This window comes from Sceloporus occidentalis, unplaced genomic scaffold, assembly GCF_023333645.1.
Source record: "Sceloporus occidentalis isolate IW3139 unplaced genomic scaffold, rSceOcc1.0.p SCAF_5, whole genome shotgun sequence".
NCBI lineage: Eukaryota > Metazoa > Chordata > Lepidosauria > Squamata > Phrynosomatidae > Sceloporus > Sceloporus occidentalis.
The window spans coordinates 156184573-156196576 of record NW_028316985.1 but is presented as its reverse complement, the minus strand read 5'-3'; the positions used below and the strand labels follow the sequence as shown (position 1 = coordinate 156196576).

At 38.8% G+C, this 12004-nt stretch overlaps 1 protein-coding gene across 3 annotated transcripts in view; it reads right to left on the bottom strand.

The window, feature by feature from the left end:
• The window catches only part of PRDM5 (PR/SET domain 5), a 113993-nt gene that overhangs the window by 63619 nt on the left and 38370 nt on the right, over positions 1-12004 (bottom strand). For 2 of the 3 annotated variants that reach the window (XM_089525867.1, XM_089525868.1), the window contains exon 9: positions 6045-6129. In XM_089525867.1, the coding sequence (XP_089381993.1) occupies positions 6045-6129 (85 nt within the window). Of the gene's footprint in view, positions 1-4069; positions 4228-6044; positions 6130-12004 lie in introns of all 3 variants that reach the window. The other variant, XM_089525869.1, reaches the window with a different exon arrangement.

The following is a 12004-nucleotide window of genomic DNA, read 5'->3' as shown; positions in this document are numbered from 1 at the left end:
AAAACAGCTGAGGGGAACTGGACCTGCCTTTTTGCAGACCAATTTCCCACCAGTCTGATGTTTTAGGAACCTTTCTCCTTAGTGACTTTCAAAGTACAATTTATTTACCTTCAGTGGTGGCTGGGGGCTCCCATGTCAGTGAAACTTAACCCACTTCAGGTTTTAGTATGTAATGTAAAGGGATTATCTAAAATCCAAAACACACTATAGAAATAATCCAGTTTGAGATCGCTTAAACTACCCTGGCTCAGTGCTAGGGAATCCTGGGAACTGTAGTTTATTGTGGTATAGAGCTCTCTGACAGTGAAGGCTAAATGTTTCACAAAACTACAGTTCCCAGAATTCTCTAGCACTGAGCCAGGGCAGTTAAAGTAGTCTCAAATTGGATTGTCTATGCAGTGTGTTTTGGACCTAAGTCTGTGAGCCTGTTTTAGGGATGAGGTTTAGCACTTTGGATAGCTCATTTAAAGTTCAGACTCAAACCTGGAACAGAGGTATTGCCTCACTAGCATGGGAGACAGCAGTCATTATTGCATAAGTGCAGGAATGAAATGTGGGAGAAAGGGTAGTCTCTAACGCACAAAGGCTTTTATTTTAAAAATTAGACAGATTCATTTGTCATATATAATCCCAGAAGGCATGTGACATTAACTGAATAGAAAAAGATGACTGATGGATCAGACCAGTCTAGTTTATTTACAATTTACTTTCTCCAAACCATGAGCAATCATATACCATCTATCAGGTCCATGTACGTGCCTTTTTTTTCTGGGATAGCTCATGGTCCAAGAAAGGACATTCCTCATCCCATTTCTCCAGGATGAGGTGCCTTGGTTAATCATGCCACAAGCCACTCATCCTAAGCACCGTGGCCTTTAGTCATAGGTGAATGGCTTCAGCTTTTGTATTTTTGGTTATCTACTTCTGCAGCATTTCCAATGCTACACAGCTACCAAACACATATAAAATCATAGAGTTGGAAGAGATCACGACTAACAAATGTAGCTCTAATCATTACATATAGTATCTGCTTTTACTAACAGTTACAAATAGGGTTGCCAGTTAATGGTCATCCCTGGCCCTGAGGTTTCTAAATCTAAAACTTAAGGAAAGTCCCTGCTGATATCATTAAGCATTATGCATTAAATACCAACCAAGGTTGCTCACAGCTTGTCATTCAAACACACACACACACACACACACAACACAACTGCGAGGGAAGTAGTAAGCTTACTAAGTAAATACAGAGATGCTCTAGAGAATCTTTGCAAGTTGCATCAACAAATCAATTAAGCCTCAGAAACTATGCTGCTGTACTAGGTGAGCTGGAGATTTGTACGCAGCTCTTTCTCTTGTCCACCAAAATTGGACAATTGGCACTCTTCTCTCAATTGGAGATGACCCGTGAAATGACCAACTTGTGAATTTATAGGCCACAATATACCATACTTGTTTATTTCTACACAGCCAGCATAATCACCAAGCATTTTTCCCTTGGATGCTGTATATTTAGGGTGAAATATTCTTACTTCAAATTGATAACTTCAAATGTGAAAATACAAAGAAGGTATAATGTTTCCATTCTAGGCTTAAAACTAAGAGAGCTACAAAACTTATAGAAGATGAATGAATTACAGTTCATTTTTACTTGCAACCTGTTTTTTGAGCTTTCAGTCCACACTGCTATCATGCTTCCCCAGTCTTATTTCTGAAACCATAAGGATTTTAAAGGGGTGAAAAACCTTAAGAAACTCGGACTTCTGTAAGAGGAACTGTAGTTCATTTCGTGCTGTTGGTACTAATTCTTATATACTTTTTGCAGATATGAAATAACTGGGGGGAAGGTGTGGGAGGATTGTTTACTTTTTAAGAATCTTTAGCTCCTAAGACTGAACAAAATACTCATACGTTGAAAGTGCCTAAACCTGGCAAAAATTCAGAGTAGGAGCGAAACAGTTTGTAAGTATCATAGATTTAGCGCTCTATTTGATTTTTGTCTCACACTATAGCCTGCAAGTGCAAAATTAATTAAGCAAACCCAACACATTTTCTCAGTCTACACAATTTAAAGAAGCAGGAAATTTATTTTGTTGTTCTTGTTGTGTGACTTAAAGTCTTTTCTGACTTATGACAACCCTAGAGTGAACCAATAATGGCTTCCCCCCACCCCACAAGATTTGTTCAGAGGGGGGTTGCTTTTGGCTTCCTCTGAAGTTAAGAGAATATAACTTGCCCAAGGTCACGGAATAAGTATCCATGTCTGAGTGAGTATTCAAACCCTGTTTTCCAGAATCATAGATAGTCCAGTGCTCAAATCACTACACTACACGGCCTCTCTTCAAATTTACTCAGGGAAACCAAAAAAATGTTAACAATATAAAGGTATTAAGCTTTCTATAAATAAATATTTTCTTTATCTACACAGAATATTTTCTGTCATCTTTCTGTTTAAACAAGCTGATGGACTGTCTCTCAAATGAGCAAAAAGTGGACTGTTGTCCCTTGGCAAACCACTAGCTGATGTGTGTCATTCATCTTATGTCTGTTGGTTGCTTAGACTATTGAAAAGAATGGGTAATTAGCTAGACCTTGGGTCTTCATAAATAGAATCCGTTTGATGGCACATAACAACAACAATTTCTAACTAGCAATGGGATTTATCCCTAAAAGATCCCAAGTAAATGTTCTGCTTTGTAAACTGAGAGTACACTGGTTGAGCACAAGGTTTCTAACTTGAGGGGAAAGTAAACACCAGAAACAGAAGCCCATCCACTCTTCATCTCCTTAGTCCAATACTGTTAATAAGCTTCAAACCTATCATTCCAGAATCTAAGTCCATTTTAGCTCATAATAAAAGATGCTATTACCTCAAACATGAAAACATACCACTGTGGACATAGTTTCATACCTGAACTATGGCCCTCTCAAAATGAATGCGAAGCATTTTCAGACGCAAAGTCTAGATTGTGCTTTGGGTCATGAGAAAACACTTAGATAATTTTAATGAATGCTTTCCTTAAGAACTATAAAATAAGAAAGAAAAAAAGCTTTTCCTTTCTGTTTTCTTTATATTCAGAATTGACTGCTCAGAAGTCTTTGTGTTATTTTCATGTAAATGCAGCCACTTTATAAGTTGTGTGTGTGTGTGTGTAGAAATCCATTACATATGCAAGCTATGATCATGCTGTGTACGCAAGCTGGTCTGTCTTTCAACAGATTCAAGCATCCTGTCTGCGTTAGAAAGAACAGTCATCATTGTTTCACCCCGCAAGAAGCTCTGGTTATTATTATTACTTTCATATGATTTATGGCTAAAAATACAAAAGATGGTGCAAAGATCCGGTGCCAAATTCCCAGATGGCATATAACATGAGCCAAACTGTGAAAAATACTAAGTATTGGTATATCTGTTTCATCATGTGTTGGGTGGGGGATAAGAAGGAAAGAGCGACAGGGTACCGAAGACCAGGCAGGAAATCAGCCAGATTATTTTTTTACAGTTTTGCAGTTCTGAAGCAGAAGCAGAAGCAGTCAAGGATGCAGCCATGCCATTGAAAAAGTAACCCAGGGTCAACAGTAATGACAAGCATTATCGAAATTAGGACAGGCAGACTGGAGCTTAAATCACACAGCCAGGGGTCTCTTAGTGGAGGCTGAGTGTGAAGTTCCACTATCCTTTTAGGGTAGAGTTTCTTCCGCTGCTAGCATTTAGACTGAAATGCAATTCAAATGTTAATCCTTCTCTCAGTAGTCAAAAAGATATGGAATGACTGCAACATCACTATAGGTTTCCAATTTAAAACAAAACAAAACAAAGAACCTACTCAACAGAACTAGTTTGGGTTGATTAAAAGAAACACCAAACAATAACCTGTTTATCATCTCAATATCTGAGCTATTTGCAGAACACTAACCAATATATTTTGCAAAATTCGAAGCTCATGTTTCTAAGCATGCCAAAGCGTACTGATCTATCACTGAAATGAGCAACAGCTGTAAATCTAAGCCTGGCAGAGCTGTAAACAACAACAGCAGAGTGGTTTGCCTTTGGTTTGTTTGCTTTTTTTACCTTCTTGTGATTCTTGTAAACATTTCTGTGGGCAAATCCCTTTCCACAAAGCTTGCATTTATAGGGTTTATCTTCACTGTGTATTATTTTGTGTGCAGTCACTTGATCAAGTCGTTTGAAGGACTTATGGCAAACCTCGCAGGTGTAGGGGCGTTTTTCTGCAGAAAATGAGTGGGGGGGACATTTAATCTCCTGTTTATACAGGGGTAGAAGATGAAAGGAAGAGACAGCCATCTTCTCAGAAAGATTTCTGCAATGAAGTCAACCCAATTAAGATTAAACCAATTAGAAAGACATCTAATGCCCTTTATGTTACACAGTTAAGTCGCTTCATAAAGAATAAGCCATGGCGCATCTCGAGAAATTGGCACGTTCTTTGCAACAATCACAGCAAAAACTAAACTCTGATTAATTAGCTTAAATCAAAAGAGAATGACTTCAAAGAAGCAAAGCCTGTTGCCAGACGACAAATGTGAAAAAAATGGCAGTTTAAATATTTTAAAACTTAATTAACAATACACATAGCATATTTGTTTTCATATTTAAGAAAAAAACAGTTGGTATGTATAAGTTTACATGTTTCAGTTGCTAGTTGAATCTAGCACTACAGCATTCTAATCTAGAACATCAAAGGATAGTTAGTTGTCTCTAAGAAGCAATGGTAGTTTGTTTTTCTGCAATGAAATGGAAACAGCAGAAAAAACCAACAGTGCTTATCATGTTGAAAAGATCGGGCCATGTTTTAACCTAATCAGACACGGTAGTAGTAATTCCTGCAACTACTATAATAACTTTCTTTGCCAGTCCATGAATACTGTCATCTCTACAAGTCATTTATGCATCACTTACATTATCTTCCATTATGCAATAAGTTTACTAGGATTTGTTTTTAAACCAGTTTGATCAAGTTTCAGGAAATGTCAAGAGTATACAAGGTCAGATAGGGTTGTATGTTAAGGAGAAGGAACTTTCAAGAAGGTAATGTACAAATGATTAATTGTAAAGTATTTGACTTGTACATAAAGGCTGAAACACACATAGGCTGAATGATACATTGCTTTAGGCAGCCACCAACTGCAAGCACTTACATGGAAGCAAGCATTACAAGAAACAGTTTAAGACTGCAGTGCCACTCTTGTCAATATTTCTATCATCTTGAATCCAAGTAAACCAAGTTAACTACTTTGTGTAAACAACTGCACTATAGCATCATAAGGCTCCATCTCTGCATACAATCCAAACTCACAGAGATGGCTAAAGTCCATCTGAGATGATACCAGCACAGTGGAAGCTGTGTTGAATCTCAGAACCTCTCACTTTAAGAATGTTGATAATTACTTAAAATTACCCTCACCTAACACTGTGCTAGGACAGTGACAGTCAGTGGCATCCTCACCCCGGTGCCACCTGGTACATGAGGCAATGGCACCAAGGTGGAGGGTGCACTCAGCCTTCCACAGTGCTGACATGCCAGTCTCCTCATGAGGAGAATGTGGCAGCAGCTCTAAGGTGAGGGGGGGGGGCAACTGGGTGTCACTCCTCTTCTGGGCTGTCACCTAGTGCAGACCATTCCCCTGCACCCCCCTAGTGTTGTCCTTCAGTGCAGAGAGGTTTATAAGATCTGGCATAATTCAGTTCCTCCCTCCCTCTCCTCTTTTCCACCTCTTTTAATTCTTCTGCTGGATGACTTCAGATGACAGCTTCATCTGCCACCTAATCTCTGAGATCAGCAGCAGAGATGGGTCATGCCAGCATAAAGACAACTGAACCAGCAAAAGAGGATGCTGCCCATTTCTTGCCCCCTATAGCCAGCACATTTTTGGATTAAGACTGCACTACTGGTTGGTTTGTTAATTAGCCCCAAACACTATACAAACACATGTTTAATATTTTAGCACAGACATGAGCCCAAGCAATAGGTGAAGTTTGGATTTATGATGGGGTAGCAAATGTGGTTGTTGGTTTTTTTACTTACCTGAGTGAGTTATCATATGACGCTTTAATTGGTTAGCTGAAATAAATTTCTTGTCACATTCCTGACAGTCAAAGATCTCATGAACCTGCAATATAGTATTTATTATAATTTATGATAATTAAATATGTAATTTATACATGATCACACAACATAAAGTATAAAAAAAACCTCAAACTGTAATGGTTCCTTAACTCAGAGCTATGATAATAGTCATGGATATACTTTTTTTTCATAATTATCCCTTCCTTAACAACAACATATATCTCCAAAATTAAAAGCTCCTTCCAGTGAGTAGAAACTACTAATATCCACAATTCACAGCCCACTTATTTTTAACAATTGCATTAACATTAATGGAATATATAGTGGCCACCAGAAAAGCCTCCCCCCAGTATAAACCTTTAAAATATGGCTTTGAACATTTCAGTTATAAGCATTAACTGTGAGAAGAAAAATGAATTTTGGTTCTTTGGGTGGTCATATACTTGGACAGAACCACTCTTTAAAACTTCCTAGAGTAAGGCTAGCATTTTATTGAGCAACCTGCCTCCTATCTCAGCATGCATGCTATAGCATGATTCCTAACTTCTCAGTCAATTCCTAATGTTGCACAGAGCAATTTATATAAGAAAACATCAGATGTTGAGACTAATGATCACTCATGATAAATTAGGATGGTTAAATAATGTACAGCAACTGATAGTATCTATATTGGGGATCATCTACAAGGGACAATGGGCCTATTCCTTCAGTAGAAGTGATGGTGTATTGGTAAAGCTGAAAAGACCGTTTTTGCCATTAACAACAAAAAAAGGTGCAGATCACGATAAGAATATGTCATCATTCAGCTGAATGAAATACAGAGTCAAGACATGCACAATATCTTATTCCCCTTCTGGTGTGTATCTGATTATTTCAGCCTCTTCACACATTACTAGTTGCTTCAGATCAAGAATCAATTAGACCAAAAGGTAATTCATCTTCTACAGCACTGAAATACAGTATTCTAGTGACTGAAGAGGCTGCTATAACATTGAAGAGTGGTGAAGGGTTCTTACATAAGAATTAAGCTGGTCAGTACTGATGGAGTTATTTGTAGAATCTGTTACTCTTGAGAATGACAGCAACTTAGATGCTTTACATGGCAGAAAATAAACCAGCTTCAGCCCTGGCAAAGATGAACTAATCTGGAGAATGGAAGGCCCAGACAATGATGGGCCCAAGGAGAAAACAGAAAAACTTATACCTTCGTGACAGGCAATTTTATAGTCAAGTCCCAGAAGACCACTGTCTGCTTAGTAAATGCTGAACACATGTGCTGAGTTAAGGGACAAAACGCTCATGAAATGCTAGCCAGACTCTAGAAAGTTCCAGAGTGAGGTTCTGCACAACTACAGAACTCATATATAGGACTGCACAGAGACCAGAAAGAATATTATTATTATTATTATTATTATTATTATTATTATTATTATTAACCTTTATTTATATAGCGCTGTAAATTTACACAGCGCTGTACATACAATCTTTTAGTTAGATGGTTCCCTGCCCTCAGGCTTACAATCTAAGAAGACACGACACAAAAGGAGAGGGGAGTGGTGGTGGGGAATGGGATCAGGTCCAGCAGTTCTTCTCCACCTCCGAGGCCTGGACCAAGGCAGATGGACTGGAGGAAGGGCTTAGCTTCTTAATGGATGCTTAAAAGGAGGCTTCCTGGGTCAGAGAGGGGCTCAGCTCTGGGAATGCTTCTCTAAACAATATAGTCTTTAACTCAGTTTTGAAACTGGATAAAGAAGTGATGAGGTGTGCATGTGGGGGAAGAAGGTTCCAGGAGTAAGGGGCAGCAAGCGAGAAGGGACGAATTCGGGAGGGGGCAGTGGTAGTCCTGCACTGTGACAGGAGACCTTGACTACCAGAGCGGAGGGTACGAGTAGGAATGTAAGGAGAAAGAAGGTCAGATAAGTAAGGAGGGGCCAATCCATGGAGGGCTTTGAAAGTCAATAACAAAAGCTTGTACCGGATGCGGAAGGGGAAGGGGAGCCAATGAAGGGAGGAGAAAAGAGGAGAAACATGGTCAAAGCGGCGAGCGGATGTGACAATATGGGCAGCCGAATACTGGACAGAGATTAAAGGATGGAGGTGTGAAAGAGGAAGCCCTGTCAGAAGGAGATTACAATAATCTAGTTGCGAAACCACTAGGGCATGGACCAGAGTCTTGGCAGTAGAGGCTGAGAGGAATGAACGGATCTTGGCAATGTTGTGGAGAAAGAATCTACAGGCCTTGGCGGTGGCCTGGATCTGGGGAATAAATGACAGAGAAGAGTCAAAAATGAAGCCAAGACTGCGGGCTTGATGAACCGGTTGAATAGAAGTGTCGTCGACAGAAACAGAAAAGGAATAGTGAAGGGTGGGTTTAGGTGGAAAGACAAGAAGCTCAGTCTTAGACATGTTGAGCTTCAAGTGCCGAAGCCGCATCGACTGAGAGATGGCAGTCAGACAAGAAGAAACTTGCTGTTCAAGCCCTGTCGAAAGGTCAGGGGTGGAGAGATACAGCTGAGTGTCGTCGGCGTACAGATGATAGGAGAAACCAAAAGAACTGATGAGTTTACCTAAGGACAGTGTGTATAGAGCAGGGGTAGGCAACCCTTTTGAGCCGGGGGCCGGGTTGCTGTCCCTCAGACAACTGGGGGGCCGAAGCCAAAAAATAAATAAGTAAATAATTTTTAAAAAAATAAATAAATAAATAAACTAGGACAAATGTAGGATAAAATTTTCAAATGGAGGGCACTTTTTAAATAAAAAATGGAGGACACGTGAAAAAATCTGCTGATTTTTAAAAAATGTTAAGATAAATGCATGTTTCTGAGGCTTCTATAGACAATTGCCCCACCATGCCCCTCGCGCGAGATGCCAAAGGCCTTGGCGACAATCGGTGGCAGGACCAGGCTGGGGCCGGTCCCAAGGCCTTGCCGGGCCGCATTCGGCCTGCGGGCCGCAGGTTGCCTACCCCTGGTATAGAGAGAACAGAAGGGGACCCAAGACAGTGCCCTGGGGAACTCCAACAGATAGGGGAACAGAGGACGAAGTCTGACCACCCGTGACTACTGCAAAAGATCTGTCTGACAAGTAAGATTTAAACCAGTCGAGAGCAGAGTCAGAGAACCCAAGGTCAGAAAGTAAATCAACCAGGAGACAGTGATCAACAGTGTCAAAGGCCGCAGACAAATCAAGAAGAATGAGAATAGAGTAGAGGCCGTTTGCCTTGGCCCGCAATATATATATACACACACACACACACACACACACACACACACACACACACACTCTCACTCCTGAATTGTTCTCCCTAGCTACTTCTAAAAACAACACTTATTTTTAAATTGTAAATTACTCTGAGCAGAGATCTCTTTATTTTATTTTATTTTATTTTATTTTATTTTATTTTATTTTATTGAGAAGTCTCTATTATGCCTTTGGATGCTACACAAATAATGTGGAAACTATGGAACTCTTCATCATAGCAAATATTATTTTCTGTTCATCTGGCTGAGGATAGCACAGTGATAGACATTACTTCTAATTGTCCATTAGATAATGTTAGTAGGAATGTAGATGGTGGTCTAATTATTATCATGTTGTTAAATGGTTACTGAAATGAATAGCAGGGAGTAGCTCCACAACTGTCAGAAATGTTCATCCTGCACTCTGAAGTAATGTCCCGTCTAGGTTTTGTATAATGAAATAACTGGAGCAGCCCCACTAACGGGAATCAATAGAAAAATATTTTGCATAAGAAATGTCCAGGAAAATCCTTCCATGCAGGGGATTGTATTCATCAACCACCAAATTGGATAGCTCAATTCCCCATCCCTTGAAATAATAGGAAAGCTGCAAGTCTACTATTATAGACTGATGCACTACAGGGAAGAATGGTGATTCTTTCATATGAGATATTATCAGCATTTCTTCTGAAGCAAGATATTCATGATGGGTCATCTGAAGTGAAGCCCAGGAATCCGCTTTATACCAGGCCAGACTACTTGTCCACATAACTCAATGTTGGGCTGATCTGCACTGCAGAAATAATGTAGTTTGATACTACTTTAGTTGCTATGGCTCAATGCTATGGAATTCTGGGATTTGTAGTTTTGTGAGATCTGTAGCCTTCTCTGTCAGCTCTGGTGCCACAACAAAGAACAAATCCTAGGATTCCATAAGATGGAGCCGTGGCAGTTAAGGCAGTATCATTGCATTATTTCTGCAATGCAGATTACACTACTGTCTGCTCTGACCATCAGTGGCTCTCCAGGGTCAAAGGCAATGTTTTTTATTATTACCTCCTACTGGATCCTTTCAACTGGAGAAGCCATGGACAGAATTCTTCTTCTTCTAAGCTATGGTCCTTTCCCTAAACATCACCCACCCTAAGAACATCCCTTTTGAATTATCTTACATGGTACAGAATAATGCCATCAAATTTCTCTACATAATGGGGAATATATCACTCTAATTCCTTTAAAATTCTTCAAGAACTAAACTAATTAATCTTAATTTCTTGGGTCTAACAAAGGTTTATGTAGCCTGAAATGAACATACTTCTTCATTTCTGAAGAGTGACTGTTTCAGACACCATCATTTTTCTTACTATAGAGAACAAAAGTGTATCTGCAAGGTGATCTTAACACTAATATACATTGTACACAACTCTATGTGTGTATGTTCCCTTTCCCAATAAGACTAAATGCACAGCAGCTAGAGGATGGTACAAGTTTCAAAAACATAATCTAATCTTTCTCCATAGTCATGTATTTAGGTAACACTCAAAAAGAATTAGTGCCTCATGATAAAAACTGCAGAATTCCTACCCTGCATACCAATACCTCTATGGAGTTACTACTTAAGTTATTACTTAGTATGGAGTAGTCATTTTGAATTGCAGAGAAATTAATTTTTATGCTATTGCTGGAACCCTTATGGAAAGTTCATTGACGTAAGAAATGCTTTAATACCTGGCCAATTATAATGCAAGCAAAAACAAACAAAGAAAGATAATAAAACAAAACAGAACCAAATAGACAACAACAGGAAGTGAACCAAAAAGCAAGCACCAAAGGGGAATTTATCAAGGTGCATAAACAGCACAATGTATTAAACCAGGCATTTCCATCAGGGACAACGGTTGTAAATTCTTCTCTTATCAAGAGGCGTCTTCCTGTATTTTTCATTTACAGTATGTCAGCTAAAAGAGTTTGAAAACATATATAAGCATTTGATATTTCATTAACTAGAAAAACTTAAATGTGACATAACTTGTATTCAGGAGACAAAGATTAAAAATAAAGAGGAACGACTTCTAAAGAATCCTAAATTAGGAAATTGTTTCTGCTCATTGTTGGATAACAAGAAAAAAGGAATTGCAATTTATGTAAGCAAAAAGTATGAATCCAAAGAAGTCTTGAAAAATAATAAAGGTTTATATGTTGCTGTGGAGGTCAAAATTAAAAGCACAACTATTTTAATAAAAATAATAATAATAAAAGTTTTATTTATATTGCCCCGCCTCTCCCTTCTGATCGAGGTGGGGTTACAACCTGATAAAAAACATAAATACAATCATAAGATACAATACAGTAAAATACAATACTTAAAATACAATCACAATCCAGGAACAGTAAAAATTCAAAACATGCTACAATGGTCAATTACAGGGAATCAATCTGGCAGATAACATGGTGTCTTAATCAGGATCAGGAGGGTATTTTGGTAGTGGGGGTGCATGCCCCAAATGATAACAGAGAGAAATTCTTCACCCAATTACATAAGGAATTGGATGAAATTCACTATTACAACGTATTACTGCCTGGTGATTTTAATGCTGTTATATGTCTTGAAATTGATAGAAAATCCAACAGGAATGTCTCTATAAAGAAAAATCGGGGTAAACTACCAAAATCGTTCTT